We start from the raw sequence: 26124 nt of genomic DNA, 5'->3' as shown, positions 1-26124 counted from the left end.
AATGATCTGCAAAACAATAAAGATATGACATTCGCCTTTCAAAACCGCTTCTAATGTGAACAAATAACCCGTTTTGTTAAAACAGAAAACGCACAGAAAAGGTTGCCCAAAACTAAATATCTATGGATTCTGAAACTATAAAATATAGACACATACAAAATCCGTCGTAGTCTAGCTGGTTAGGATACTCGGGTCTCACCCGAGAGACCCGGGTTCGAGTCCCGGCGACGGAGACTTTTTGTTTTTGCTGTTAGGTGACAAGATTAACTCATTATTTAGTTTTATTTGTTTGGGTGGCTCCTTTAGCCAAAAGTTAAAAGAATTGACGTCAAAAAGCGTGACGTTTGCGAAGGCCGAGGCGTGTAGTGAGTTTGTTTCCCATGTGCCTGAATAGAACTGCACGCCTTTGTCTAAAAGGCAAGCAAATTATGCGACATCTATTAACGATTTTAAATTATCTCTACTTGTGGTCAAAAGCATCACCCGTGGTGCAATGGATGATTTGTGGGGCTGTTTTAGGGACTTTGATACCACCATAATCTCAGCTGCATCAGAAAGTGTGTCCCCTCACAAATGCTCTAAAAAGAGAACTTTCTAAAGCAGTCTCCTCTTCCTCATCGATCAACCAATTGTCAGGAATGATGTCAAGATCTTCTTTGAACATTTTTTTTCCAGCATTTTATTTCCTCGTGAAGGAAGAATCGATGGATTTTGAAAGACCGGTGAAAGACGGACATTTCCCAGCAAAATGTAAAGGGTAGTTATTCTCATTTGGTGGGTGGATAGGCATATCTTATAGGAGTTCATCTTCATCAAAAAGGAAGAAAGAGGAAATTTTCGAAGAAGCTGTTGAAGGGAGGCGAAAGGGGTTGAGATTGTGCTTTATAGGTTGGTTAGGTGTTGTAAATTGGTAAAGGATTTTCATCTACTTAGATCATTTGACGTGTGTCTCTTTTAGTGTCAAAAGTGACAAATAAATTCATGCCGTGGTGAGCTTCAAAGTGAAGGAAGAAGTAAGAGAGGGCCTGTCATTGGTCAGTATAATCGGTGGTGTTGTGAGTCTGGTAGCAAGCTTTTTAGTGTTAGGAAGCCAATAACTCAAGACAGCATGAGTTGCAGGAGCTGTGACACTGAAGAACTCCTTGACAACATTGTTTTATAATTCAAGCAAGACCATACCAGGGCGAATATGTACAATCTCTAACATTTTATCCTTATCAATTATACAAAATTCTAACGAGAGTCGGCGAAAGTCCATTCATCAGGGATAATCATGCAGTGATCCGCTATGAGGAACCTGCAAATAATAACTAGAAGGGTTAGGTTATAGTCTAAGCTGATTTGTTTAGTGGATGATAGAAAATTAAGCAGTTTTTTAGAAACAATAATCTGTAAGAGAATAGAGTCAAAGATTAAGGTTTTTGGATTTTTTTGGACAAAAAAATATACAGATGAAAATGATGTATGAAAATTGTCTTCATAAAATAGAATGAATCTGGACCATTCAAATTAAAAGTATATAAGTAATTTGTTGTTAGAAATTTAGATAAATGTAAGTTTTGTCAAGTGTGTCAGATTTAATAGGGCCGTCGAGTGGGAGGAGAAATGTGTAGTTAATTCCTGCCACTACACTTGTTTGGTTAGTGTCATAGTAGAAGAATGTAGCCTATTGTGTTAATAGGAAGATGAAAATTGTCTATAAATGTAATATCTCTTATATATTAAAACAGAAGCATTGGTTTTAATGCATTCACACTACCTTTGTCACGTGGCGCTCTCACATTCATTTTAAAAAATTTACTCTGACGTGTCGCTGTAATAGAACTAGGTCTGGGCGTTCGGGTACCCGTTGGCGTTCGGGTCGGGTTTTTCGGATTTCGGTTTTCTTTTATAACATTTCTTAGGTCACATTCTAGTAAATTTGCAAGTACGGGTCGGGTTCGGATATAACACATCGGGTTCGGGTCGGTTTTGTATCACATCATAGAACCCATAAAGTAATCATATATCATTCGGATCGGTTCGGATATACCCGAAATAAAATCTAAAATTTAAAAGTAAAACATAAGACATATATACTTATTTATATAATTAAGTATTTAAGGTAGTTATTTAAATTTTATATACTTATTGTTTGATAACATATCAAAATAAATATGAAACTGAATATTTGAAGTATATATTCATGTTTCATATAATTATATTGTATATTATTTTGGACATTCGGATTGGTTTCTTCGGATATCTTTTTGGATTTTTCGATTTTTTTCGGGTTTTCGGGTTATCCATTCGGGTTCGGTTAATAACACTTCGGGTTTGGATATGTTTTGTACCACCTTACAAGACCCATTCGGATATTTTTTACATTTTGGACCGGGTACAGATCGGGTTTTTCGGTTCGGATTTTGGGTTATGGATATTATGCCCAGGCCTAAATACAACTCCTCAAAATTTTGTTTCCTATTTTGCTAACAAGTTTTTTAAAAACACGAGACATTTTCTCATCATTATCATCCCCTCTCCTATCAAAATCCAAGTTTAGTTACTGTTGTTTACGTGAACTCATCAAATCTAATGCATAACTCTTTTTGGCTGTACCAATCTGTTATATACAAATCTGTTTTTAATTTAAAATCTTATTCACATGAATCCTCTATCAAAAGATTTGCTTCTGCTTTTTCTTTTTGGGATGATCATCCAGTTCGTTTAGTAATCTCTCACACAACTGCCCCAACCCAAATAAGTTGCTTTAGGTCAGGACTGAAGAAAGATATACATACCTATTAATTGTTACAAGAAGAATATATAACCTGTTTATACAGAGATGAATCGCCATGTGATTTTCTTAGTTCACTGATGTGATTATCTCGAATACCTCAGCCGTAAATGATAACCCGCCTTGCCCTTTTCGAGTACTCTCTTCTTGGATTGCTTTTATCTGAAGCAACATCAATTCTCATCACTTGAATTACTTATAACATCTCAAGTACCAGATATGACAGAGCAAAAACAAACTCTCACCATTATGTGTTTCTTCTGTACGTAGAAACCCATCTCCATGAGGAGTGTTTTGATGTTCGAGAATTTTAGTTTACGCGTTGCCACAAAGTCTATCGTTCTTACGTTTTAGGGATGGATTTTTGGATTTTACGGAGCCCACTCAGACGAACCTTGCGGATGAACCCTTGGATTTTCTAAATCAAGCCGTTTTTACATGAAAAGGATTGAATCTTTAGCTTGTGCTTTTGCAAGCAAGACTTCTCTAGGACCTATAGTAGATCTCTGTGTTTTGAGGTCATGAAGAATCCAATGGGGACGAGGTTAGCAATCTAATATTGTAGATTAAAATTTCTTACTTATTTCTTTAGAATCGTAACGTTTATCCTTCTTAATTAGGTGGTTTTACATTTGTAACTGACTTAGAAGGTTGTTCTCAAAATCCTAACATGGCAGAAATACAAAATTTCAAATCGAAGTAAGTATAGTAGGTTAATAACTGCATATGTATTTATTGGCTAGCTCAAAACTAATTAGAATTTACGCTAATTTCTATATTCTTGTGTTTGTATGCTGTCACATGATTCCTATCACAGCATAATGAATTCAGACTTGGAGAGTTGATCAAGCTTGAAGACTTTTTCGTTTGCTTAATACCATATTTTCATTTTACATAATAATGTTGTTTTGCCTTTCAGAATTTTTCTAAAGAACTATTTATTATCTATCTGTTTTATAATTATGCATCTTAGTAAAATCGAGCTTTTTAATTATAAGACTTTTTATATTTAAAGAACCAAATCGATGTCCACATTAAACTTATAAAAAATCCATCTTAGAACCAAATCGATGTCCACATTAAACAGAGCTAATGTTTTATTATCTTATAAATAATGAAATTAATAATCTCATTCCGCGCAAGGCGCGGGTTATCATCTAGTTTTTTATATTATAAGAATGTATCATATTACGAACATATGCTCTACTTTTGTTTCATCATAATTAATTTCTAAGAAAAGAGGATTATTCATTGGTTGTCTTCTATAGATTATTTTTTAGAGATAAACTAACAAGCCTTTAGTTAATATCCATGTTCTAAAACGCGGCCGTGGAGGCCATTTACTGGCTGAGTACGCGCTAGGCGGTGAAGAACCCTGAAGATTTTACCCAACTCAGGAAAAAACGCGGAAATAAAAAAAAATCTTCAACTTTGTTGTTTTTTGGGTCGAAACGTGTGTTGAACACATGATTTAGTGTTTTAAGTAGATATCGAGTTGATTTTGTGAAGTAAACAAGTTAATTTAGTGAAGAGATATGTATAAACTTTCATGATAACAATGGCGGCACACATGGAAATAATTAGGTCACAAAGAAGAAGATTCGAAAATTACTTTTGTGCCCCTATTTAATATAAATGAGTAAAAAAGGTCTAAAATAAATTGAAGGGGGTGTCGAACTTGTCACTTGGTAGTTGTAAAAGGGTGCATTTATCATTCTAGCTGCGGAAAAACATTGTTATCGTTCTCATTGTTAAAATATATAACCTTAAAATTTAAAATTTTAATATAAATAAAAATATATATTTAAAAATATTAAAAATTAATCCCTGATTAATCCAAGAGTAATCTCCGAGATTTTGCTAACTCGCTATGCCCAGACCAACCGCCCGACTTACGCCTGGCGCAATTTCAAACATGGGTTAATATGAAAGTAAATTAACAAGCATTTAGTTAATATGAACGTAATTATATTACTTAAGTTGGTTTATTAAAGTGGAAAATGATTAAAGTATTTTGTTAGTGTTAAATAAAAAGTTAAATTAGAACCCGCAGGCTTTCCCTACAGCGAAAAATGCAAGGAAGAAACAAAGACATAAGCTTCTTCGACTTTCTGACAGCTTGCCAAAACATTCTATCCTTAAGTCTGGTGCTAAAGCGCATCAAGTTCTTTTGTTGGTTCACCTTCAGTCGGACATGAGTCTAATCACTCGGTCCGTCCTAATGAAGCTTAGTGCTCAGCACTCATCCCTAATTTTGTCTTCCCATGAAGAGTTTCAGGAATGTAAGGGGTATAAACGGAAATAATAAATAGTCTTCTATTAAGGATTGGTTAAGTATAAATAAGTCTATGATAGGCGCTTTTTTGGAAACTCATGCTCAGCAGTCAAGTCTTCCGGGTATTCTCAATAATATAGTACCAGGTTGGAGTTATGACGCCAACTATTCTGATGAGGCAGATAATGGGTGTATCGTGGTTGTCTAGGATCTTATTTTCTCAGTTTTTACATACTACAAATCTCCTCAACTAATGTTATGTGGAGTTTTTAATCCGAGATCTGGTCAGTCTTTTACAGCAGCTTTTGTGTACGCTCGGAACAGAAGGGAGGAAAGAATCAGCCTTTGGGACACTATACTTGAACTCTCTGCTTCTCCTCTCATCAAAAACTCTCCTTGGATCATATTAGGAGACTTCAACCAAGTTACATCGCTTTCTGAAATCTTCACACTTTCGACACCTTTCTTCAGTCTTCAGGGAATAGAGGATTTCAACTCATGTATTTCGAATAGTGAGGTTTTTGATCTGGCCAACAGAGGATGTCATTATACCTGGTCCAATAAGAGTGTCTCTAATCCCAAAGCCAGAAAACTTGATAGGGCATTGGTTAATGAAAGCTGGTCCAACCAATTCCCGGACTCATATGCTTACTTTGACGCAGTTCTACTCTGACCTCTTAGGCGTGGAGAACGATTCTGTCTCCCCGTTGTTAGTAGAGCAGATTCAACAGTTACATTCCTTCAGATGTGGAGGTCACCTCAGCATCAAAATGGCAGCTATTCCCACGGATGAAGAGATAAGATCGGCGCTCTTTGCTTTACCTAAAAATAAAGCACTCGGGCCTGATGGTTTCACCGTTGAGTTCTTCACTTCAGTTTGGGATCTGGTAGGTTCAGACGTTATCTCGGCTGTTAAAAGTTTTTTCACTACCTCTGTACTGCCTCGTCAAGTGAATGCGACAGTGATCTCTTTGATTCCAAAAGTTCCAGCTGCGGATAAGCTATCTGATTTTCGCCCTATCTCTCTGTGCAATACTGTCTACAAAGTCATCTTCAAAATTATTGCTTCTCGGTTGCAAGATTTAACTCCTAAGATTGTTCAAAGGAACCATGTCGGTTTTGTTAAGGGTCGTCTCCTTAGCGAAAATGCCCTTCTAGCATCAGAGCTCGTTTCTCATTTTAACAAGGAAGGAGATGTTACTCGGGGTTGTTTGCAAATCGATATTACGAAGGCTTATGATAATGTGGACTGGAGGTTTCTCTTCAACATCTTGGAAGCTTTTGAGCTCCCTCAAATTTTGCAGGATTGGATTCAAGTGTGCGTTTCTTCTCCTCACTATTCAATAGCTTTGAGTGGAGAGCTTGTTGGGTTTTTTCCTGGAAAAAAGGGGCTTCGACAAGGAGATCCCATATCCTCGTCTCTATTTGTCATAGCTATGGACATTTTGTCTAAGCAACTTGACCAGGCTGCTCTGCTGCATCAGTTTGTTCCCCATCCCAAAGCTATCGATCCACTGGTAACTCATCTTAGCTTTGCTATGCTCATATTTTTTAATGGGGAAACAGATTCCTTGGAAGGAATTATCTCCATTCTGACCTCCTTTTATCAGTGTTCTGGTTTGGGTCTAAACTTGGGCAAATCGTCTCTGTTCTTAGACGGCGGGAATGCGGAAATTTTGAAAGAGATGGCAGATTCATTCGGGCTTGCTTATGGAGCTCTTCCAGTAAAGTATCTAGGACTTCCTCTTATGCCAAATAAGATGAAACGAGCTGATTATCAGCCCCTGATTGACAAGGTTACCAAAAGAATTTCTTCTTGGACCTATAGGCAGCTCTCTTTTGCGGGAAGACTTGAGCTGATAAAGTCTGTCCTATACAGCATTTTCAATTTTTGGGCAGCTGTTTTTCCTTTACGTAAGGGGTGTATTGATTGTCTTGAAAGAATATGCAATGCCTTTCTCTGGAATGGAACATTTACCTCAGCTAGGAATGCAAAGGTCTCTTGGGAATCAGTCTGCACTCCAAAAAAGGCTGGTGGTCTTGGCCTGAGAAGATTAATGGATGCGAATCAGGTCTTCTCATTAAAGCTCATATGGTTGTTATTCGCTGACACTGGCTCTCTTTGGGTGGCTTGGATTAAATCTTATGTTATAAAAGGAAGACAGTTCTGGACAACAGACTTCATGGGAAATGGCTCCTGGATATGGAGATGGCTGATTAAGCTCCGGGAGTTGGCAAGGCCTTTCTTGGTATGTCAGGTTCGTTCTGAATATACTGCCTCTTTTTGGCATGATAATTGGACAGGTTTAGGACCTTTGATTAACCTTACAGGGGCAAACGGTCCGAGAGTTACTGGCATACGCTCTATGCTTACTGTCAAACAGGCTGCTTCGAGGGGTGCTTGGTCTAGGCCAAGGGGAAGACATCCCACTCTTCTTCTGCTGCGAGCTTGTCTTCCTGACTTGCCTGCTGAAATAAACTCTTCTCTCCCGAATATTTTTCTCTGGCGTAATACTTTGCATTCACCTCCTGCTGTATTTTCCTCTGCTTTAACTTGGAGTACTTTGCACCCGATGCCACCTCCTGTTGACTGGTTCTCGTCGGTTTGGTTCCAAGGAAATATTTCGAAACATACATTTATCATGTGGGTTATTGCTCGTGATAGAATGCCGACTCGAGATAAGCTAAGAAGGTGGGGTTTAGATGTTACTCCTTTGTGTCCTCTTTGCGATACGGTTGATGAGAGTCTTCATCGCTTATTCTTCGCTTGTTCGTTCTCGCTGGACCTTTGGAATTTGTTGTTTCAGGCAGCTCCATTCTCACCACCTAATAGCTTTGAGCATAATCTGGTATGGCTCAGGTCCTTTACGACTAATGCAAAGCTTAAGGTATTGTGTAAGATCATTTTCCAGGCGGCAGTTTATCTTATTTGGAAAGAAAGAAACACAAGGATCCACACTGCAACTTCAAGGTCTGTTACTTCCCTGTTGAAAGAGCTTCAGACAATTTTAAGAGCCAAGCTCCATGGCTTGGATCAAAAGGAAAGGTTGTTACGGATGGTTACCCACTCGTCCAGGGCTGGCGTTTCATATCTTCATCTTTGGTTCCAATACTTCCAGCCATAGCTCTCCTTCTCTATAATCATTGAAGGCATCTTCTCTTGTGCTCTTTCTATCATTTTAAACCATCATTTTTTCTTCTTCTGCTCTTTCTTTACCTTTCATTACGTACTTTTGTGATGTAAGAATATTTTGGAAAGGATATCTTCAATTCCATTAATAAAAAAAATAAAAAAATAAAAATAAAAAGTTAAATTAAAAGAAGAAGAAAATCTAGAAGTGACCAAAACTATTATGCTAAGGAATTGGACATTTCAGCTTGACCCAAGAAGCCCAAATTATATATTTTAACCCTTTTTTTGTTAATTTCCTCAGTTTATAATATTTTTTTCTTTCCGTTAATTTGACGAGTCCTCGATCTCACTTTTTCGTCAGATTTCAAATTCTCCGATCTCTAATTCCGACGAGATATCCTTCTCATTGTTGAAAGGAGGAGGAAGAGATCTGTCCAGATTCTTCCGGAGAAATGGATAGGGGGGACATTGAAGAAGCCGGCGAAGAGGACTTCCCGCGTCTCGGCGGAGGAAGATACAGGCCGGTGGTGGCGCACGATAGGGCGGTTATCGAAATGTCCTCAGTCGAACCTGGATCTTCCTCCTCTCCCACTCTCAAGTAATTTCATAATCGGACCCTTCCTGAAGTGTGTGTGTTTTTAAGGATGTGAAGCTCTTTTCGTTTATGAAGATCTCGTGATCAGTAGACATGTTACTGAGAATTTGCTTGTATCGGAGTTGTGCCTCGTGAGTGTCTCACATTTGTAGGTTTTTTGACAGGAACATAAAAGTAGTTACGCCAGGAGAGTTGGGCGCTGGTGCAAGGGAGGTTCCAAGACCAGAAGATGGTGTCAATGGCCATCAGAAGGAGTCCAAGCTCGAATTATTTGGTTTCGATTCTCTTGTCAACATTCTTGGTTTGAAGAGGTACATGTGATCTTGATTTTGATATCTACAATTCTACATGTAGAAATGTACATCAGAAAGATTAAAAAAAAAGACTTTATTGACTGCATTAAGTGGTAGCTAGAAATACTGGAAACGGTGTCTTTCTTTCAGCGTGATCTTTTTGGTCTGAATTATATCAATGGAAGATACAAGTTTCCTGCCCTTGACTATGTATACAGTTCATGATTCTAATAGCATTGATGTGCTTTCATCACCCTGATGTGTAAATGCGTATTGTGTATGTGTTTTTCTTTGAGAAACACATTCTCTTAATTTTATATGTGATGAATATGTCCTTCAGTATGACGGGGGAGCAAGTTGCGGCACCATCTAGCCCTAGGGATGGGGAGGATATCTCTATCACGCAAGGGCACCCAAAGGTATCTTCATATTCCCATTAGCTTCTCACTTATTTGTAAATCATGCATTCGATCATCTCTGCCAGGCTGTTCCAGCCAAGCGCTTCTCTTGTTTTCTCTTAGAACATAACTGTTGAGTCACATCAGGCTTAGTGAAGAGAGCGATATGAGAGAATAACCGAAAATAACTCAAAAAGTTAATACCTCTCTAACACTGGCGGTGCAGGGGCACGCCAGGAGTTCAAGTGTCATGCACTAGAATTACCCCTTGTCTCCTCCAGTTTTCTCTCCTTTGTTATACAATTTTAAACGTAGATGGGTGAACATTTTCTGTATTGAAGTTTAATCTGTTAGATTGCAAAGGTCGCGTTCCTTTATCTGTTTGTTTAACTGCTCTGTGTTTAGCAATCATTGTTTCAGGGTGATTAGATTGTTTTCCTTCGTCTGAAAATATCCTTCATTGTTCTGTTGTTGACTCTGTCTATTATGGTGCTGCGAAATTAATGTTTTCTTAGGTAATGTAGTCTGGCGGTTTTCATCCATCGCTGCATTTATGGTTTTTCACGATGTTACTATATCTGCATGTTTTTTGTAGCCTGCTCTCAAGATGGGTACAATGATGGGAGTTTTCGTTCCCTGCTTACAAAACATATTAGGAATTATATACTACATCCGTTTCACATGGTAAGACTGCAAAGTCCTTGATGTTGTACACCAGTCTGCAAAGTCATCATGGCTGGTCTTAAGCTGTTCAGTTTTCAGGATTGTTGGCATGGCTGGTATTGGACAAAGCCTAGTATTGGTATTGCTCTGTGGATTATGTACATTCTTGACGACGATATCTTTGAGTGCTATTGCGACAAATGGCGCAATGAAGGTAATTCTTAATTTTTCTGTTTTGAATTTTCTTTAACTGTAGTTATAAGTAGCCTTCCGTGCGTTGGGTTTCGGGTCCATAGTTGGCACCCCTATTACTTTTCTCTTTCTTGTGTGATGAACAATAGTCAGGACTTCAAGTTAATTCTGTAATTAATTTTTGCATTACTTTCAGGGTGGTGGACCATATTACCTCATTGGTCGTGCTCTTGGTCCGGAGGTTGGGATTAGCATAGGTTTATGCTTCTTCCTTGGCAACGCAGTTGCTGGAGCTCTGTAAGTGTAAATTCTGGATCCTTTGAAGGAAACTCTCTTGCAGAAAGTCTTAAGCCCAACACCCATTCTTTTGAGTTGCTGGTGCTCTCTTCAGTTTCACATGGCCTCCAAGTGCTTTTAGTAACTACTTTATATTATTTCCTCCTTATAACTGTAGGTACGTTTTGGGTGCTGTGGAGACTTTTCTAAAAGCGTTTCCGGCTGCTGGGATTTTTAGAGGTATTACTGTGGAACTTGTACGAATTGAAACCTGGAACCAAACCAAAGGGCTTCTAGGACATATAACCCTTTAGTAATCTGTCAGTTTTTGTCACCACTTTATCATGCTAGTCTTGACTCGAAAGACTTGTTTCATCAATTGTTGGAAGTGGCAAAGCGTATATGCAAAACAGGATTTGCAAGAACGATATTCTTGCCTACCAACTTCTGAGTTCTATTTAACAAAAACGTTTACTTGTTTTCCCTGAGGACATAATCTATAGCCAATTACTCGCATTTAGTCACTTAGCTGTGCCTTATTTCTAATGGCAGAAACTATCACGAAGGTTAATGGAACAGCAGTTGCAGAACCAATACAAAGCCCAAACTCACATGACTTGCAGATTTATGGAATTGTTGTGACTATCCTTCTATGCTTCATTGTGTTTGGCGGCGTTCAGATGATTAATCGGGTTGCACCTGCGTTCCTAATACCGGTTTTGCTCTCTATATTCTGCATATTCATCGGGATATTTTTGGCAAAGACAGATGATCCTGACAGTAAGCCGTTTCTGAATATTGTTGGAAATAGATTCATTTTTTCCCCAAATTTTTAACCTTCACTTTGTTACCCTGTTATGATCGGACCAGCTGGAATTACGGGCTTGCGTTTTAAAAGTTTTAGAGATAACTGGAGTTCTGCTTATCAGATGACAAATAATGCGGGAATTCCTGATCCAACTGGAGGCACATACTGGAGTTTCAAGTGAGTCACTTTCAGAAATAGTGTTGCCTATGATTGTAAAACTCTAGTTTTGGTTTTAAGTTTATTTGCTCAGTTTTTAGTCTGAAATTTATTTACACTTCTCTTTGTTTGTTTTATTTTCAGTGATTTGGTGGGTCTATTTTTCCCTGCTGTAACAGGAATAATGGCTGGTTCAAATCGATCAGCTTCACTGAAAGATACACAAAGATCAATTCCTGTTGGAACGTTGGCTGCCACTCTGACTACTACCTCACTGTATGTGATCTCTGTGTTGTTTTTTGGAGCTGTTGCGACCCGTGACAAACTTTTGACTGATAGGTAACGTTGTTACTCCTCGCGTGGTTACTTTTTTTATGTTCTACAGCTGATCTGTTATATCTTGTTAAGTGTCCTGGAGAAAATAAAAACCCACTTATCACTTGCAGTTTCTTATTTTTATCATGATTTGAAAGAAACTAGTAAGGAATTCAAGTTCTGAATATACTACGCAAATTCATTAGGGGTTTACAAAAGCTATAATTTTCTTAGTTTATGTCAGGGTAGAATATTTATGTTTGATACTGCTCGCTGAGACTTGTTCTTTTAGCACTTGAACGCCTAACTTATATCATGGAGTATACTACATGCAATGAATTATTTTCCACTATTGCAGGCTACTTACTGCTACAGTTGCTTGGCCGTGGCCTGTCATTGTTCATGTTGGGATCATCCTTTCAACCTTAGGGGCTGCTCTCCAGAGTTTGACAGGGGCCCCTAGGTTACTTGCCGCTATAGCAAATGATGATATACTCCCCATCCTGAATTATTTCAAAGTTGCAGATACGAGTGAACCTCACATAGCTACGCTTTTCACTGCATTGATCTGCATCGGATGTGTTGTTATCGGAAATCTGGATCTTATCACACCGACTGTGACTATGTTCTATCTTTTATGCTATTCGGGAGTAAACTTGTCTTGTTTCCTGCTCGATATTCTTGATGCTCCAAGTTGGCGTCCACGGTGGAAATATCATCATTGGAGCCTTTCCTTTGTCGGAGCCGCACTTTGCATAGGTATGAGTTTTTAAAATACTCGCTCGAGAAGATGCCTTCTGCGCAGTCTTGTAGTCCATTCCTATAAAACAAAATTCTAATTGATTCTACCGACTATCTTATCACACCTGAAGCTTGAGATGTCTTATTGTGAAGACTCTTGTTGATTTTTCCTTTGTTTTTTTTCCTCTACGGTTGCAGTGATCATGTTCTTGATTTCTTGGTCATTCACTGTGGTTGCCATCGCTCTTGCAAGTCTTATATACAAATACGTTGGGCTAAAAGGGAAGGCCGGGGACTGGGGAGATGGTTTCAAGAGTGCATATTTTCAGCTGGCTCTTCGTAGTCTCAGGTCACTCGGAGGTAAGGTTACATAATTACATTCTCTATGTGTTGTTACACCGAACCTGCCTTATCTAATATCAGATGGTCCATTTATCTAAGCTTTTCTCATGCATTGTCTTCTCTCCTAATTGCAGCGAATCAAGTGCACCCCAAGAACTGGTATCCAATCCCTCTTGTTTTCTGCAGACCATGGGGACAGCTCCCAGAGAATGTTCCGTGCCACCCTAAACTGGCTGATTTTGCCAATTGTATGAAGAAAAAAGGTCGTGGAATGTCTATCTTTGTCGACATATTAGATGGTGATTACTATGAATGTGCTGAAGAGGCAAAGGAAGCCTGCAACAAACTAGCCACGTACATAGAGTATAAGCGTTGTGAAGGTGTAGCTGAAATCGTTGTAGCCCCAAACATGACCGAAGGGTTCCGTGGGATCATCCAGACGATGGGACTCGGGAATCTCAAACCCAACATCGTGGTAATGCGTTACCCTGAGATCTGGCGGCGAGAAAATCTAACAGAGATTCCATCCACATTCGTTGGGATAATCAACGACTGCATAACAGCAAACAAAGCAGTTGTCATCATCAAAGGGTTAGACGAATGGCCAAACGAGTACCAAAGACAGTACGGAACAATCGACTTGTACTGGATTGTGAGAGACGGTGGTCTCATGCTTCTCCTCTCGCAGCTTCTTCTGACAAAAGAAAGCTTCGAGAGCTGCAAGATCCAACTCTTCTGCATAGCTGAAGAGGATTCAGACGCCGAAGCACTAAAAGCCGACGTGAAGAAGTTCCTCTACGACCTGAGAATGCAAGCAGAAGTAATCGTGGTGACGATGAAATCATGGGACATAAGATCAGAAGGAAACAGCAAAGAAGATTCGTTGGAAGCGTTTGATGCTGCACAGAGACGAATCTCAGATTACTTGGGAGAGATAAAGAGTCAAGGTTCGACTCCTCGGTTGGCGAATGGGAAAGCGATGGTGGTGAATGAGCAACAAGTGGATAAGTTTCTGTATACAATGCTGAAACTGAACTCGACCATACTCAGTTACTCGAGGATGGCAGCGGTGGTTCTGGTGAGTCTCCCGCCGCCTCCGTTGAACCACCCGGCGTATTTCTACATGGAGTATATGGATTTGCTGGTGGAGAATGTTCCAAGGATGTTGATCGTGAGAGGGTATCACAGAGATGTTGTAACTTTGTTTACTTAGTTTCATATCTTTTCCTGATAATATCCACCAACAAAATCAAAGACCCTGCCCTTCTTCAAGGCCAGCTTCTTCTTTTCCTCTTCCAACCTCTCCTCTTTATATATTTTTTACAGTTTATATATAATTTTAACCTTGTAGTACAGATAATTCCATTTTGTTGAAAATGATTGAATTGGATATTCCGGCGAGCTATAGATTTTTTCCTTCAAATTTTGTTATGGTTAGCTTCATTTTATACGTTTTGGTTATGCACATACACTATATATGGTGACACACCGCTCACTAGTTTATCATTTTTCTCATTCAAAAAGAAATCTTTTCAACATTACAGAATTTAAGTTCATACACTGATAATTATCCAGAAGTGAAACGAATTTGCAAATTATTCTTCTTTCTCACCGTCGGTCGAAACCCGAAAGAAACTGGTTTTGTTAGCCCAAGATGGGCGCAACTATAACTCGCTGTGAATTTGTTAAAAGACTATGGGGTCTTGTTTACTTTTCAATCACACTAGAGGCGTGAGAGTTATTGTCTGTTGTCTGAAAATACAAATTTTTTATAAGAATATTGAAAACCGTAACTTCTGTAAGTCTCTCTAACTCTTTGGAAAATACTTTTCACCAACGCTTCTTTCCTTCTCCATGCCTCGATCGTCTTGGAGCTTCGTCTTCATCTTCACTTCCACTCTCTTCGTTTCTCAAACTGTTTCCACCCTCAGACTGCTCCATCCCATGAGATGTATGTTCATCCACTGCCACTCCTCTGTCATCACTTCTCTCAGGTGTTCTCCGGTTAGAAGAGGCAGGACGTACTGATGTTGTTGTTGTCGCTGGTGGATGATACATTGGCCTGCCTCCTCCTCCTCGAGGAGCAGCGTTTCCCATTCCTCCCATAACCGGTCCACGTCCCATCATCCCATAACCTCCACGTGGAAACTGTTGGGGAGGCCTACCAGGAAACATCATCCCCGGTACAGGTCCTCTGAAATCACCACCAAACCTCGGTCCAAAAGGTCTTGGACCACCCATACCAAACGGATCTGGCATACCGTTATAGCCACCAGGTCCATAGGGAAAAGCATGGGAAGGGGCCATTACACCGAGAGGGAAACCTCCCATGCCAGGCATTGGTCTGATTCCACGTCCTAGAGGCATTTGAGGAGGCCACATCATTCCCCTTCCTCTGCCTCTGCCTTGGGGACCGTTTGCCATGCCATCTTCTTCCTCCTCGCTTTCATCATCATCTTCTTCCTCTTCTTCATTGTCCTCAAATGAGACGATGTCTGGATTCTCAGCTCTGCTCTCTGGATTCACTCCCTTTGCTTTCTCTTCTTCGCGTTTGGCTTCCGCAGCTATGGATATTGCCTTGAATGTAAGACAAAACAAAATATGATTAAGCAACAAAAAGAGAGCATATACCATAAGTAACTAAACTCCTAAAAGAGGCAGAGCTCATTAGTAAAAAGTAAAAACACATGGAGCCTAGTTCTTCCATGTGTCATCATAAATTAAACGCTTAAGAACCATCAAAAGAACAAAAGCGAGCAACAAAAAGAGAGTATATACCATAAGATCGCTATCTGGTTCTAGATAAAGCAAAGAAGCCAGCTCCTCGCCAACGGAGGGTTCTAACTCCTGACAATCTCTGCTTATCTACAATCATTGAACAATGAACACCAAAACAGTAAGATAAAGGTGACTATTACGCAACGACCATTAGCTAATACTTCGTTATCACTGGCTCACTGCACCAATAGTAACTTGTAATGACTAGTAAACGTCTTTTGTGTTATCGTGCAAGTATGGTCAGCATGGGACAATTTAGCCATTGCAGCCAGTGTATTGATATAAACATCCCCTTTTTAGTAATTGAGTTGTATTGTATCTAAAAACACGATACTACTCCTGAATAGGAGACCAGCTATGATAGCGTAACAACGTACCTTGACAGGTAAGTTTTCATTGTAAGGATTCCTCAAGTTCCGAGTTTTGTGGAAGGACAGTTCGCACAACTACAATGATGAGAATTACAATCACTCAGATAAGTCATGTGAATGCTGCAAATCAAGTTAAGAACTCCATTAGCTCTCAGTACCATATACCAGAGCTCATTGTTAACAATACCAGAACAGAGAACAGAGAAAATAGAAAAAGTAGTAAAGTGTGTATAAAGATCGGTGGTGTAAAAGGGCACACTAACATTTCAAGCAAGACTTCTGTATAAGAATATTGCACCATAGTTGCAAGACCATATAGGCTCAATCGCATAGGGAAGAAGTAAACAAAACCGGGATTCAGAGCAAGAACTAGCAAACATTATACCTTTAACCATTTAACTGAAAAGTTGCGGCCAAACTGTGCAGTGCCATGCTCATGTTTCCAATTTTCTCCACCAATGTAACCACCAATTCTGGATGTCATCTTAGCACAGCCCTATAGCGTCATGTGAAAAGAAAGATAAGTTAGGCTCATAAGGCTGCCTACCAAATACAACAATTAGGACGAAGAAGGTTACAGGAAGAAACCATTGATACAGATGAAGAAAGGTAATTAATAAGTCTTTCAACATAAGTAAAGTGGTTCCTGTTTAGCCCAATGAACTACCTGGAAATGCTGCGGTTGACAGAGAATATCAAGATCACATTTGCCACAGAGTCAAAAGCCTCATTAAGTTTCGCTTCATTGCTTCTCTGTGTAGCCCATACTCCTCGTTGCACAGATAACTCGAAGTTTTCTAGATTGCAACTTTTTACTACAAAATACCTGAAAACTCCAAGTTTTTTTAAAAAGTATCAGATATGGCAGATGAAGCTTAGTGAGAATGTAGTAAAGGGAAAATATCGTTGAGGAGTTCGCATAATTACATCAAACTATAACCCAAGTAAAGCATTTTCAAAAGATGAAACACTAAACAACGTTTTAAGAATTTAACATCAACTGAATGTGAATCCAGAAGATACTTCTACATGAATCACAAGGCTTCTAATCAATAAGTGAATAAAATCTTAATGTACAATTGCAAAGACTTAGGCAATGAACTCTTAGGGACCAATTACGAAAGAACTCTCAGTGGCATCATATTAAGGAAGAAAGTTCTTTCAAATAAAGGCTGATAAAATTGCATAACGTACAACTGCAAGCACAATAGTTCGGCAAGATGTTATGCCTAAAGTTAGCAACTGAGAGTGTAGGTTAAAAGGATGACTAAAATAAGCCATATAGATCAAAGGAAGCAAGACAATTTATGTTGACTAGAAGCTCATAAGGGATACTCGTGAAGAAGCGAAAATACATCAATGTTGACAATGAATACTAACTATTTCACACAAGCAAGCAGAGAGGCCAACAAATTATTATTCAGCTAGAAAACAGAAAGATGAAACCTCCAAATTTTGGACCTCTTTTAGCAGTAATCATAACAGCTCACATCATAATCATTATTAATACCTCTAGCCACTGAATGTTTGTTAGTATAATTTGTACACCTGAAACAACAAGACAGAGCATGACTCTTACGGTTGCATGATTCCTGCTAAACCACTGAGCCAGAGCACTAAATAAAAGATAATGATTCTAAAGTTTCATATGCTTCTTAATAGATCTTAACAAACTATAATCTACTATGCATGAAGACACTATATGGATACGCTACCATTTGCAAAGCCTAATTCCACAAATCAAATGAAGAAAGAAGGGGAACTGATGGAAAGAGGGAGACTAGTAATAGGTCAAAGAAAGATCAGAATGCAAAGACAGTCCAGACGCAGGTCAATTTTATTGAGGAAGATTACAATCTCTGAATCTACCTATCTACCAAAGCAAAATATCCTAACATCAGATAGAATATATAACATGAAGTCAAACTTGTATATGTGTATTTATAGAGATTAATGAAGCTAGATACATTTGTGTCTGAATATATAAAGTATCTGTATCTGATCACCCTTATAAGAAACCAACATCTTGATAGATATACAGTTTACACAACCCAATTAAAAACCGTGGGACTCTGTACACACCTATTTACCCCCCGAGGCAACGGATGAGCATGAGATGTTTGTTCAGCAGGGTTTGGTGTCTGAGTCTGGCTGACCTGATGTTGTGTTTGCTGAGGTTGTTGTTGTTGCAAGTTACCCGACTCTTGTAGCTGTCCCTGCGTCTGAAATTGCACCTGAGGCTTAACATCTCCCAACTGCGGAGCAACGTTCCGTGGTTGATAGAACCTGTTAGGCCCATGATTGTAAGAAGTCAGTTGCTGTATCTTCTGAAGAACTTCCTCAACTGGAGGTGGAGGTCCAGACAGCTTCGCATGCCTGTACCGACAGTCAGAACCATTCGGACAAAACCCAAGCTTGTACCTGCCAATACAACAAGACCAAACTAAGAACCAAACACAATCTCATTCATTGCATAAGTAGATATAACCCATAAGCTTTCATAACACGACAAGACCAAACTAAGAAACAAACACAATCTGATTCATTGCATAGAGTAGAATCAAACAACAAGACATACATATTGCATTCTTTGATATCTGCATTGGTGTGTTTATAGACGCAATCTTGCTCTCTACATTCGCGTGTAACCGGAAGAACCGGCAGATAGGCATACGAGCTTTGTCGTACTGATGGAGGAACCCGCAGGCTTCGGCTTTCATACACAGACCTCGAAGCCAGTGTCTGCAAACAGTCTGACGGAAGCCCCGTCCTCTTCCAGCTCCGGGAACCGTCGCGGAGGAATGATCGTAGTTTGGTGTCAGGTTTACGGCGGCGGAGGATGAGTTTTCGGGTGGAGCAACCGGGACTGAAGCTGTGGGATGGACCGGAATCGAGACCGCCTTCGAAATCGAAGCTGAGACCGTCCGCGTCCTCCATCGTTTAGGGTTTCGATCGAAGAAGCCAACGGAGATCAATCTCGGAGTTTTGAGCTTCTTCGGAGCTCTGATCATCGGAGATTGAACCGGGTGGTTTATATTTAACCCATGTTCAGAAAATTAGCCGAGGTTTGAATCAGGCCCGGGCATTTTAATCTTGATTCGAAGACCCGAACCGGAACCGACCAAAAAATATCCGATCCGGAATTGAACCGAAAATTTACAAATACTTTTTGGATCTAAATTTTTTTATCCGAAAAAACCGGAACCGAAAAGAACCGACCCAAATAGACCCGGACCCGAAAAGAACCGACCCGAATAGATCCAACCCGATAAAAACCGATTTGTATCCGATTTAAAAACATGTATATCTAAAACTATGATGCTTTGCGTTCTATTTTATATATATTATTTTATGATTTAGTTGAAATATCTTCTGTTAACAACATTTACATTTGTTATTATTTTAAATATTTTGAAGTAATATGAAGTTTTAAAATGTAAAATTAAGAGTTTAAAAATGTTTTATTTTAATTATTAATAGTTTCATTTTGTAATATTTTAGATATAGATGACAAATATCAACTAAATTTGATGGAATTGGGTATGTCATGTCCTTTTCAGATCCTAAATACCCGAACCCGATATGGATCCGAAAAATTACGGGCATTTTATGAGTATTTTAATTATATACCCGAACCGATTCGGATCTGAGAAGAACCGATCCGAACCCGAACCGAAAATTTCTAAGATCTATTGGATCTAAATATTTAGAACCCAAAATATCCGGATCCGAAAAGAACCGGCCAGAACCCGACCCAAACGCTCAGACCTAGTTTGAATCGGATGATCAGTTAAGTCTTACTGAAGCGGTAATACGTATGTAGCTTTGTAAGAATAACTTGTTCCGAAAATTAACTTAAGAAAATTTCATACAAAATAGCCCAACTATTTAAAAAAAAAAATTAAGACCCAAACATTTTTACTATCCAGTTTAATATTTAATTAACTATTTTGATGTTGATAAAAAAAACTATTTTCTTGATTTTCATAAATTAACCTTTAAATTGTGTCCACTTTAATATTTTAAGTATGTTAGTATATTAAAAAATATTATTAATTTTTATACATTTTTTTAAAAAAAATTCAAAACTCAAAAAAAAAATCTTAAAAATTTCTAATTTTATTTTAAGTTTTAAGAATAAAATAAACTGAATTTTATTTTATTATCAAATTTAATTAATTTTCTGAAACTCAAAAATAATTTGTTTCATTTGAAATTAAATTTTTCTAAAATTTAAAAAGACAATTCTCTCAAATAGTCATTTTAAAGTTTTTGTTACCAAAATAGCCTTCAAAAATAAAAATGACCAAAATAATCCTTTTTATTTTGAAAACTTTAATTTTAATTTTTTTTTAAAATTTGAAACTTCACCCTCAAAACCTCATCCTTTAACTGTAAGTTTAGATTAGTTAATCATAAGGTATAAATATGTATTTACCCTTTAATAAAACATGTCTTGGTTATTTTCCTTATTGAATGTCATTTTTATGAAAATAAGCTAAAAAAAAATATCATATGGAATTTCTCAATTTAAAACTACATCTAAAATGTAGTTACTTTTATTCCTAAATTTTAAAATTAACTTAGTTATCTTATGATTTGTTTTCAAATTTGGGATTTTTAAATTTCGTTTAAAACTTATTAAGTTTTGATTAAAATAAGCATAATTTGATTATTAAAATTATCACAAATTTAAAGTTAGTGAATTAAATTGAACAAAATAATTTCTTGAGATGGATAACAAAAAGTTTGAGTATTAAAATGCTTAACATTAGTTTAATTTTTCTCATAAATTTTTCTTGAAAATTTTAACATTTAACATTTTGTAGCTTTTTCTTGTTGTTTTTGTCAAAACTTCTTAAAAATTGGATTATTCGGTTTATAGATTGAAACGAATAACAATTTAACTTAAAAGAAAAAAAAAACTCACTGCATAATTCCGATTTGGCATGGTTGGTCACCGTTGAGTTATTTAGGTTGCCAAATCAACTAGACGGATGTAGGAGTTAAGATCCACAATCAAAAAAGTATAGCAAAATGTAAAATTTGTGGAAACAATATATCTTAAAAAAGAATATATCTAGTACCAAAGACAAAACAAAATGGATAATACAATTAAAAAAAAAAAGTATATCTAAATATCTTATTAAACTCATAATTTCAGGATGGTTTATGTGATGAGTTTGACTTGTCTTTAATACTAGTGAACTTGATCCAATTAATATATATATATATATATATATGGTGCATGTGGCACACCTTATTCTACCTATCTCGGATTACGGAGTAACCGTTTGATCTCGAAGTAATTTTTTGACTGAAAAATAGTTAAATCGAAGTCTATTAAAAACACAAACTTAATCTCTAGGTGGGAGGTGTAGCCCACAGATAGACTCTCTTCCGAATATTCAAATAGGCCGTAAACAATGAATTTATATCTGCGTAACCATATGTGGAGCTAATAATTTCGCATTAGAGAACAATATATCTCGTTTAAACTAATAGGACAACTCCTCCTTTAGTGGAAATCACTAAACCACCACATGTGGTTCTCTCAAAGTAACTTGATCATGATCATTATCTATTTGATCTGAAGTTCGGTACCTCAAAGATTTGAGCTAATCCTTGAATCATAGATATTTTGTTAAATTAGTTTATCTTGAATAGATTTTAGTAAACCGGTGCTTAAGCCAACTCCAACGAGAATAAGAACTAGTTACTAAAATAAGCTACATTAAGGTACACAATGTAAGTTCCCTATTACGTCAAAAATAAAATAAAATTAGTTAATTATTATAAGATAAGTAGGGATCTGATGGAGAGAGAGTTGATGTTGATTATCAATCAACTTCTGATCTATGTTTATGAAGAAAATAAATAACAAAAGAGAGTTGGACGCGCATAGAGAATAAAGACTTTTGTCTTAGTTATATCTTTCAAACATACGTAACACGCAAATGTTTATGGGTCTATTTATAGCAACATTTAGTCGGTTAAGACTGAGATATTTTCCAAAGGAAAATAATAAAGAAATCAATATGGATAATCATTATCATCTTCTGATATTATCTAACACTCCCCTTGATTATCCATCTTGTACTACGTAGTTACTAGTTAAAAACTTAGTCATAGAAAAACCCATTAGGATAAAAACCATGACAAAAAAAAAAGAGTACACTCCCATAATCTTCCCCTGAGAATATTAGACATATTTTTCTTGTCACAGGTCACGCAAATGCCGTATTCCGATACCATAGATGTGTTTTCGGAATGTTGTAGCCGGAAGAGCTTTTGTAAATAAATGAGCTGGATTGTCGCATGACCGTACATACTCAATGTCCACTTCTTTATTTATCTCGAACTTTCGTATGTACGAGAAAAATCTTGGAGGGATATGTTTTGTTCTGTCGCTTTTGATCTAGCCTTCTTTGAGTTGAGCGACACAAGCCAAATTGTCTTCAAATATTATCGTCGGCTCTTTCTTGTTAACTATTCAGCTTGATTCTTGTATGTGGTGACTCATTGACCGAAGCCACACACATTCTCGACATGTTTCGTGAAGCGCAATAATTTATGCTTGATTCGAAGATGTCGCAACCAGAGTTTGTTTATGGGACCGCCAAGGGATCACGGTTCCACCAATTGTAAAAACATAGCCGGTTTGTGTTCGACTTTATAAATATCATGTATCTGCAAAACCATACCAAACTCGGGGTTTCTAGGATAAATCAATCCTAAATCAATATGTACCTTGGAGAGAACGGATATGTTCTCGACGCCGTTTTAATTTCCATAAATAGGAAATGAGCTATATCTCGCAAAGACATTAGTGTCTAAAAGTATATTTAATCAAACACAACTCGTAAGATATATAAGTTCATATATGCTTTATTACCATTAGCATCTCCAAAGTATTTATTTATATAAAATCTTACCAGGATCTTTTAAACATCTCTTTCAACATCGAGAGATCTATTTACCATTGGGGTACTCAAAGGAGTCGCTTTATTCATACGAAAGCGTTTCAATAACCTTTTCGTATAGTTTGATTGATGCACAAATATTTCTTCTCGGAGATGCTCTGTCTGGAGCCCAAAACAAAACTTTGCCGTGCCGAGATCTTTCATTTCGAACTCCTCTTTCATATGAGTTCGAGCATCATCAACCTCCTTCGAGTTCCAATTATGTTCAGGTCATCTACATATACAACAATGATCACAAAGCCAGTTGACGAATTCTTTAAAAAACGCATGGACATATCGCATTATTCACATATCCTTTACTCAAAAGATATTCACTTAAGCGATTGTACCACATGCGTCCGGATTGCTTTAATCCGTAAAGTGATCGATGTAACTTGACCAAACAAATTTCCCTTGATTTTTCTTTCAATGCCCCTGGCATTTTCAATCCCTCAGTGAGTTTCATATATATATCGTTATCCAACAATCCATATAAATATGCAGTCACAACGTCCATGAGATGCATTTCAAGATTTTTAGACGCCGTTAGGCTCATCAAAAATCTAAACGTAATTGCATCCATTACCGGAGAATACGTTTCCTCAAAATCAATTCCCGGTCTCTGAGAAAAACCTTGGGCAATTAATCAGGCTTTATATCGTGTTACTTTTCTCACAACTACCCACTTATACCCAAAAGGATTTATATTCTCAGGCGTTATAAACAAGATTTAACACATTTGGTAACTGGTTTGCCAAATTATGCAAATGCATAATTTCCTGAATTTCCTGTTCTCTTTAATTCATAGAGGGGTCAAGGTGTAACAACGATTGTGTACACCATATAATATCTTTAGGAATTTCTCTAAATCCTCCCCCAAACACCGGAAATTCATTCTCACTAAAATGGCAATCGGCGAACTGTGCCCTAAACATATCACAAGTTACTGGTTCAAGATACCTTATATACGGCTTGTTCTAACTCTTCCAGAGTATTATCGTTCCCGAGAACATCATCAATTCTCCAGGGATTACTAAAATATCAAGATGCAACTCAAGTCGTTTTTGTGTCCTGCCAGACATCTCAATATAATGCATCTATTTTAAATTTTCTCCAATGATCTCGGAACAAGCCGTTTTTCATACCTCAAGGTCATATTTCATTTCATTCTCTGGAGAAATATATACCTTGGACTTATGGTCCAAAAATTTCTCTTTTTTCTAACAAGCTTTATATCGAATTGATGGCCAATCAATTCACTCTACCCTCATACATAGAAGTATATTCATAATCCTTATTTATATAGCGCTTTCTCATTTATTGTCGACAATTTATTATGTCTTTGGTTCCATCTTTTTACCTGTACTGATATGGTTAATCGAGATCTCTTTATCATCATCGATGATTTACCCAGGTACCTGACTGTAATATTAACCATATCAACGGTCTCTTCACGATATTCATCCTCTATTCATATATTTGCTCCTTTTCGAGGATTCTCTCGAACCAAAGTGGTCTATCACGTCTCCAGCGTGTTATAAACTCATATATCGTCCTTTTAGGACACATTTTCTTATTGGAGCATTTTCGGCTGGAATATGAGATATCATTATTTCATCAAAATGTCTGGCAGCCATTTTATAAATGGATTATCCTACTTTTCATTGTAATCCATTTCACATATCTCATTCCATCAGCTTATCATATGCTTCTAGCAAACTTGCGAGCATATTTCTAATTATCCATATACTTATCTTTCTGGATTGTATATGTCTTTATTACATGCACAACTGCATGTTTACACCCGATCATGGGGATCATCTTACTTGAATTTACTTTATCAAGTTCTTTTTCGAGTGCAAACATAATTTTTTCAATGTTCCACTTACTTGGATTCTTTAATTCTCTCTCTCGAGATGATGACACTCCATGTCTAAAATCTCATACTGAATCTCACTTTAGAACCAATAACATATTCAGTTTTTCCATTTGGGATGAATTATGTATCAAATCCTTTAGAGTGAGATCTTAATTTGGGGCCTGCTTAAGGAAATCACATATAGTGAACTTGTTTGATGATTCATCACCATGATGGTTTCCTTTATTTTCTTAACATATATGTGAAAAACTTCTGGTTTTTCAACATTTCACAATAATGTCGATAACATTATTGGAGATGGCTATATATCAGTAAACTTCAGGTTTACCACTCATTTATAATTTTGCCTTCTTTTTCTTATGCATGTCTTTTCATCACAAGCTCCTCTAGAGCCAATAATAATTTTTATAGTAATAGATATTATATTTACTTATTTTGAGAGAGGAGAAATATTTGTGACCTTTAGTAGTCATGTATTCCTCTCTTGCGTGTTTACTATTTCACTGCCAAGGCATTTATCGGAGTAAATTGTATTCTATAAATATGATATTTATCTAGTATGGTCAACTGGACGAAGCAGAGGACATAAAGTCAATGAAAAGTAACTGCTTACAGACTACAAAAATATATGATATATGAGATCGATGATAGCTGAATCATCAAAATGAGTATTCAAGCTATGAAAAATGGTTCGGGCTCTTAAGAGATGAAGTTTAATATACTTCCTTTCTCATAGAGGACTCAGTTTCATGTCTTGACATTGGCATAACAAAAAGGCATCCTTGTCGCAGCAAAGCCCATATACAGTGATAAAAAAGTAGATTCATTTTGTATTTTTCTTACCTATAATCGGTATTTTTAGCACTACCCAATTTTCTTTTTGGCCGTATCTATAGCAAACCTTTTCTGTTTGTCTTTTATCACCTGGCCACTTTCATTTTCGTGTAAGTTCTCATTATTCTCATATGGACGGAATCTTCTTCCTCGTCCTCTTCCACGACCATGATAACGGTTTCAACCACGTCCACGACGTCGTCCTCTCCAATTATCATAACTGGATGATGCAACATTCGCTTCCGGGAATGGAGCAGATCCAGTGGGACGAGCTTGGTGGTTTAAAGTCACGAGTTGATTATTCTGCTCCGCTACAAGGAGGACTTGCATCAACTCC

The 26124-nt window shown here is 37.4% G+C and overlaps 1 protein-coding gene, 1 non-coding gene and 1 pseudogene across 2 annotated transcripts; 2 read left to right on the top strand and 1 right to left on the bottom strand.

Annotated features, from left to right (window-relative positions):
- Positions 1-160: 160 nt before the first annotated feature.
- On the top strand, positions 161-233 carry TRNAE-CUC. The gene has a single exon. It is a non-coding gene; the product is annotated as a tRNA-Glu (tRNA).
- An 8282-nt stretch (positions 234-8515) lies between these two features.
- LOC106306407 (cation-chloride cotransporter 1-like) lies at positions 8516-14386 on the top strand. The gene is made up of 13 exons (XM_013743015.1): positions 8516-8782; positions 8944-9090; positions 9413-9491; positions 10066-10154; positions 10233-10347; positions 10522-10622; positions 10780-10841; positions 11154-11381; positions 11472-11586; positions 11710-11904; positions 12239-12639; positions 12820-12981; positions 13098-14386. The coding sequence occupies exons 1-13, from the start codon at positions 8637-8639 to the stop codon at positions 14174-14176; spliced, it is 2919 nt and encodes a 972-aa protein (XP_013598469.1). The 5' UTR covers positions 8516-8636; the 3' UTR covers positions 14177-14386.
- A 210-nt stretch (positions 14387-14596) lies between these two features.
- LOC106301982 lies at positions 14597-19148 on the bottom strand (annotated as a pseudogene).
- Positions 19149-26124: the final 6976 nt, after the last annotated feature.

The sequence above is a fragment of the Brassica oleracea genome, chromosome C7 (assembly GCF_000695525.1).
Source record: "Brassica oleracea var. oleracea cultivar TO1000 chromosome C7, BOL, whole genome shotgun sequence".
NCBI lineage: Eukaryota > Viridiplantae > Streptophyta > Magnoliopsida > Brassicales > Brassicaceae > Brassica > Brassica oleracea.
Note: the sequence above shows the minus strand (reverse complement) of the source record. Positions and strands in the feature narration are given on the sequence as shown.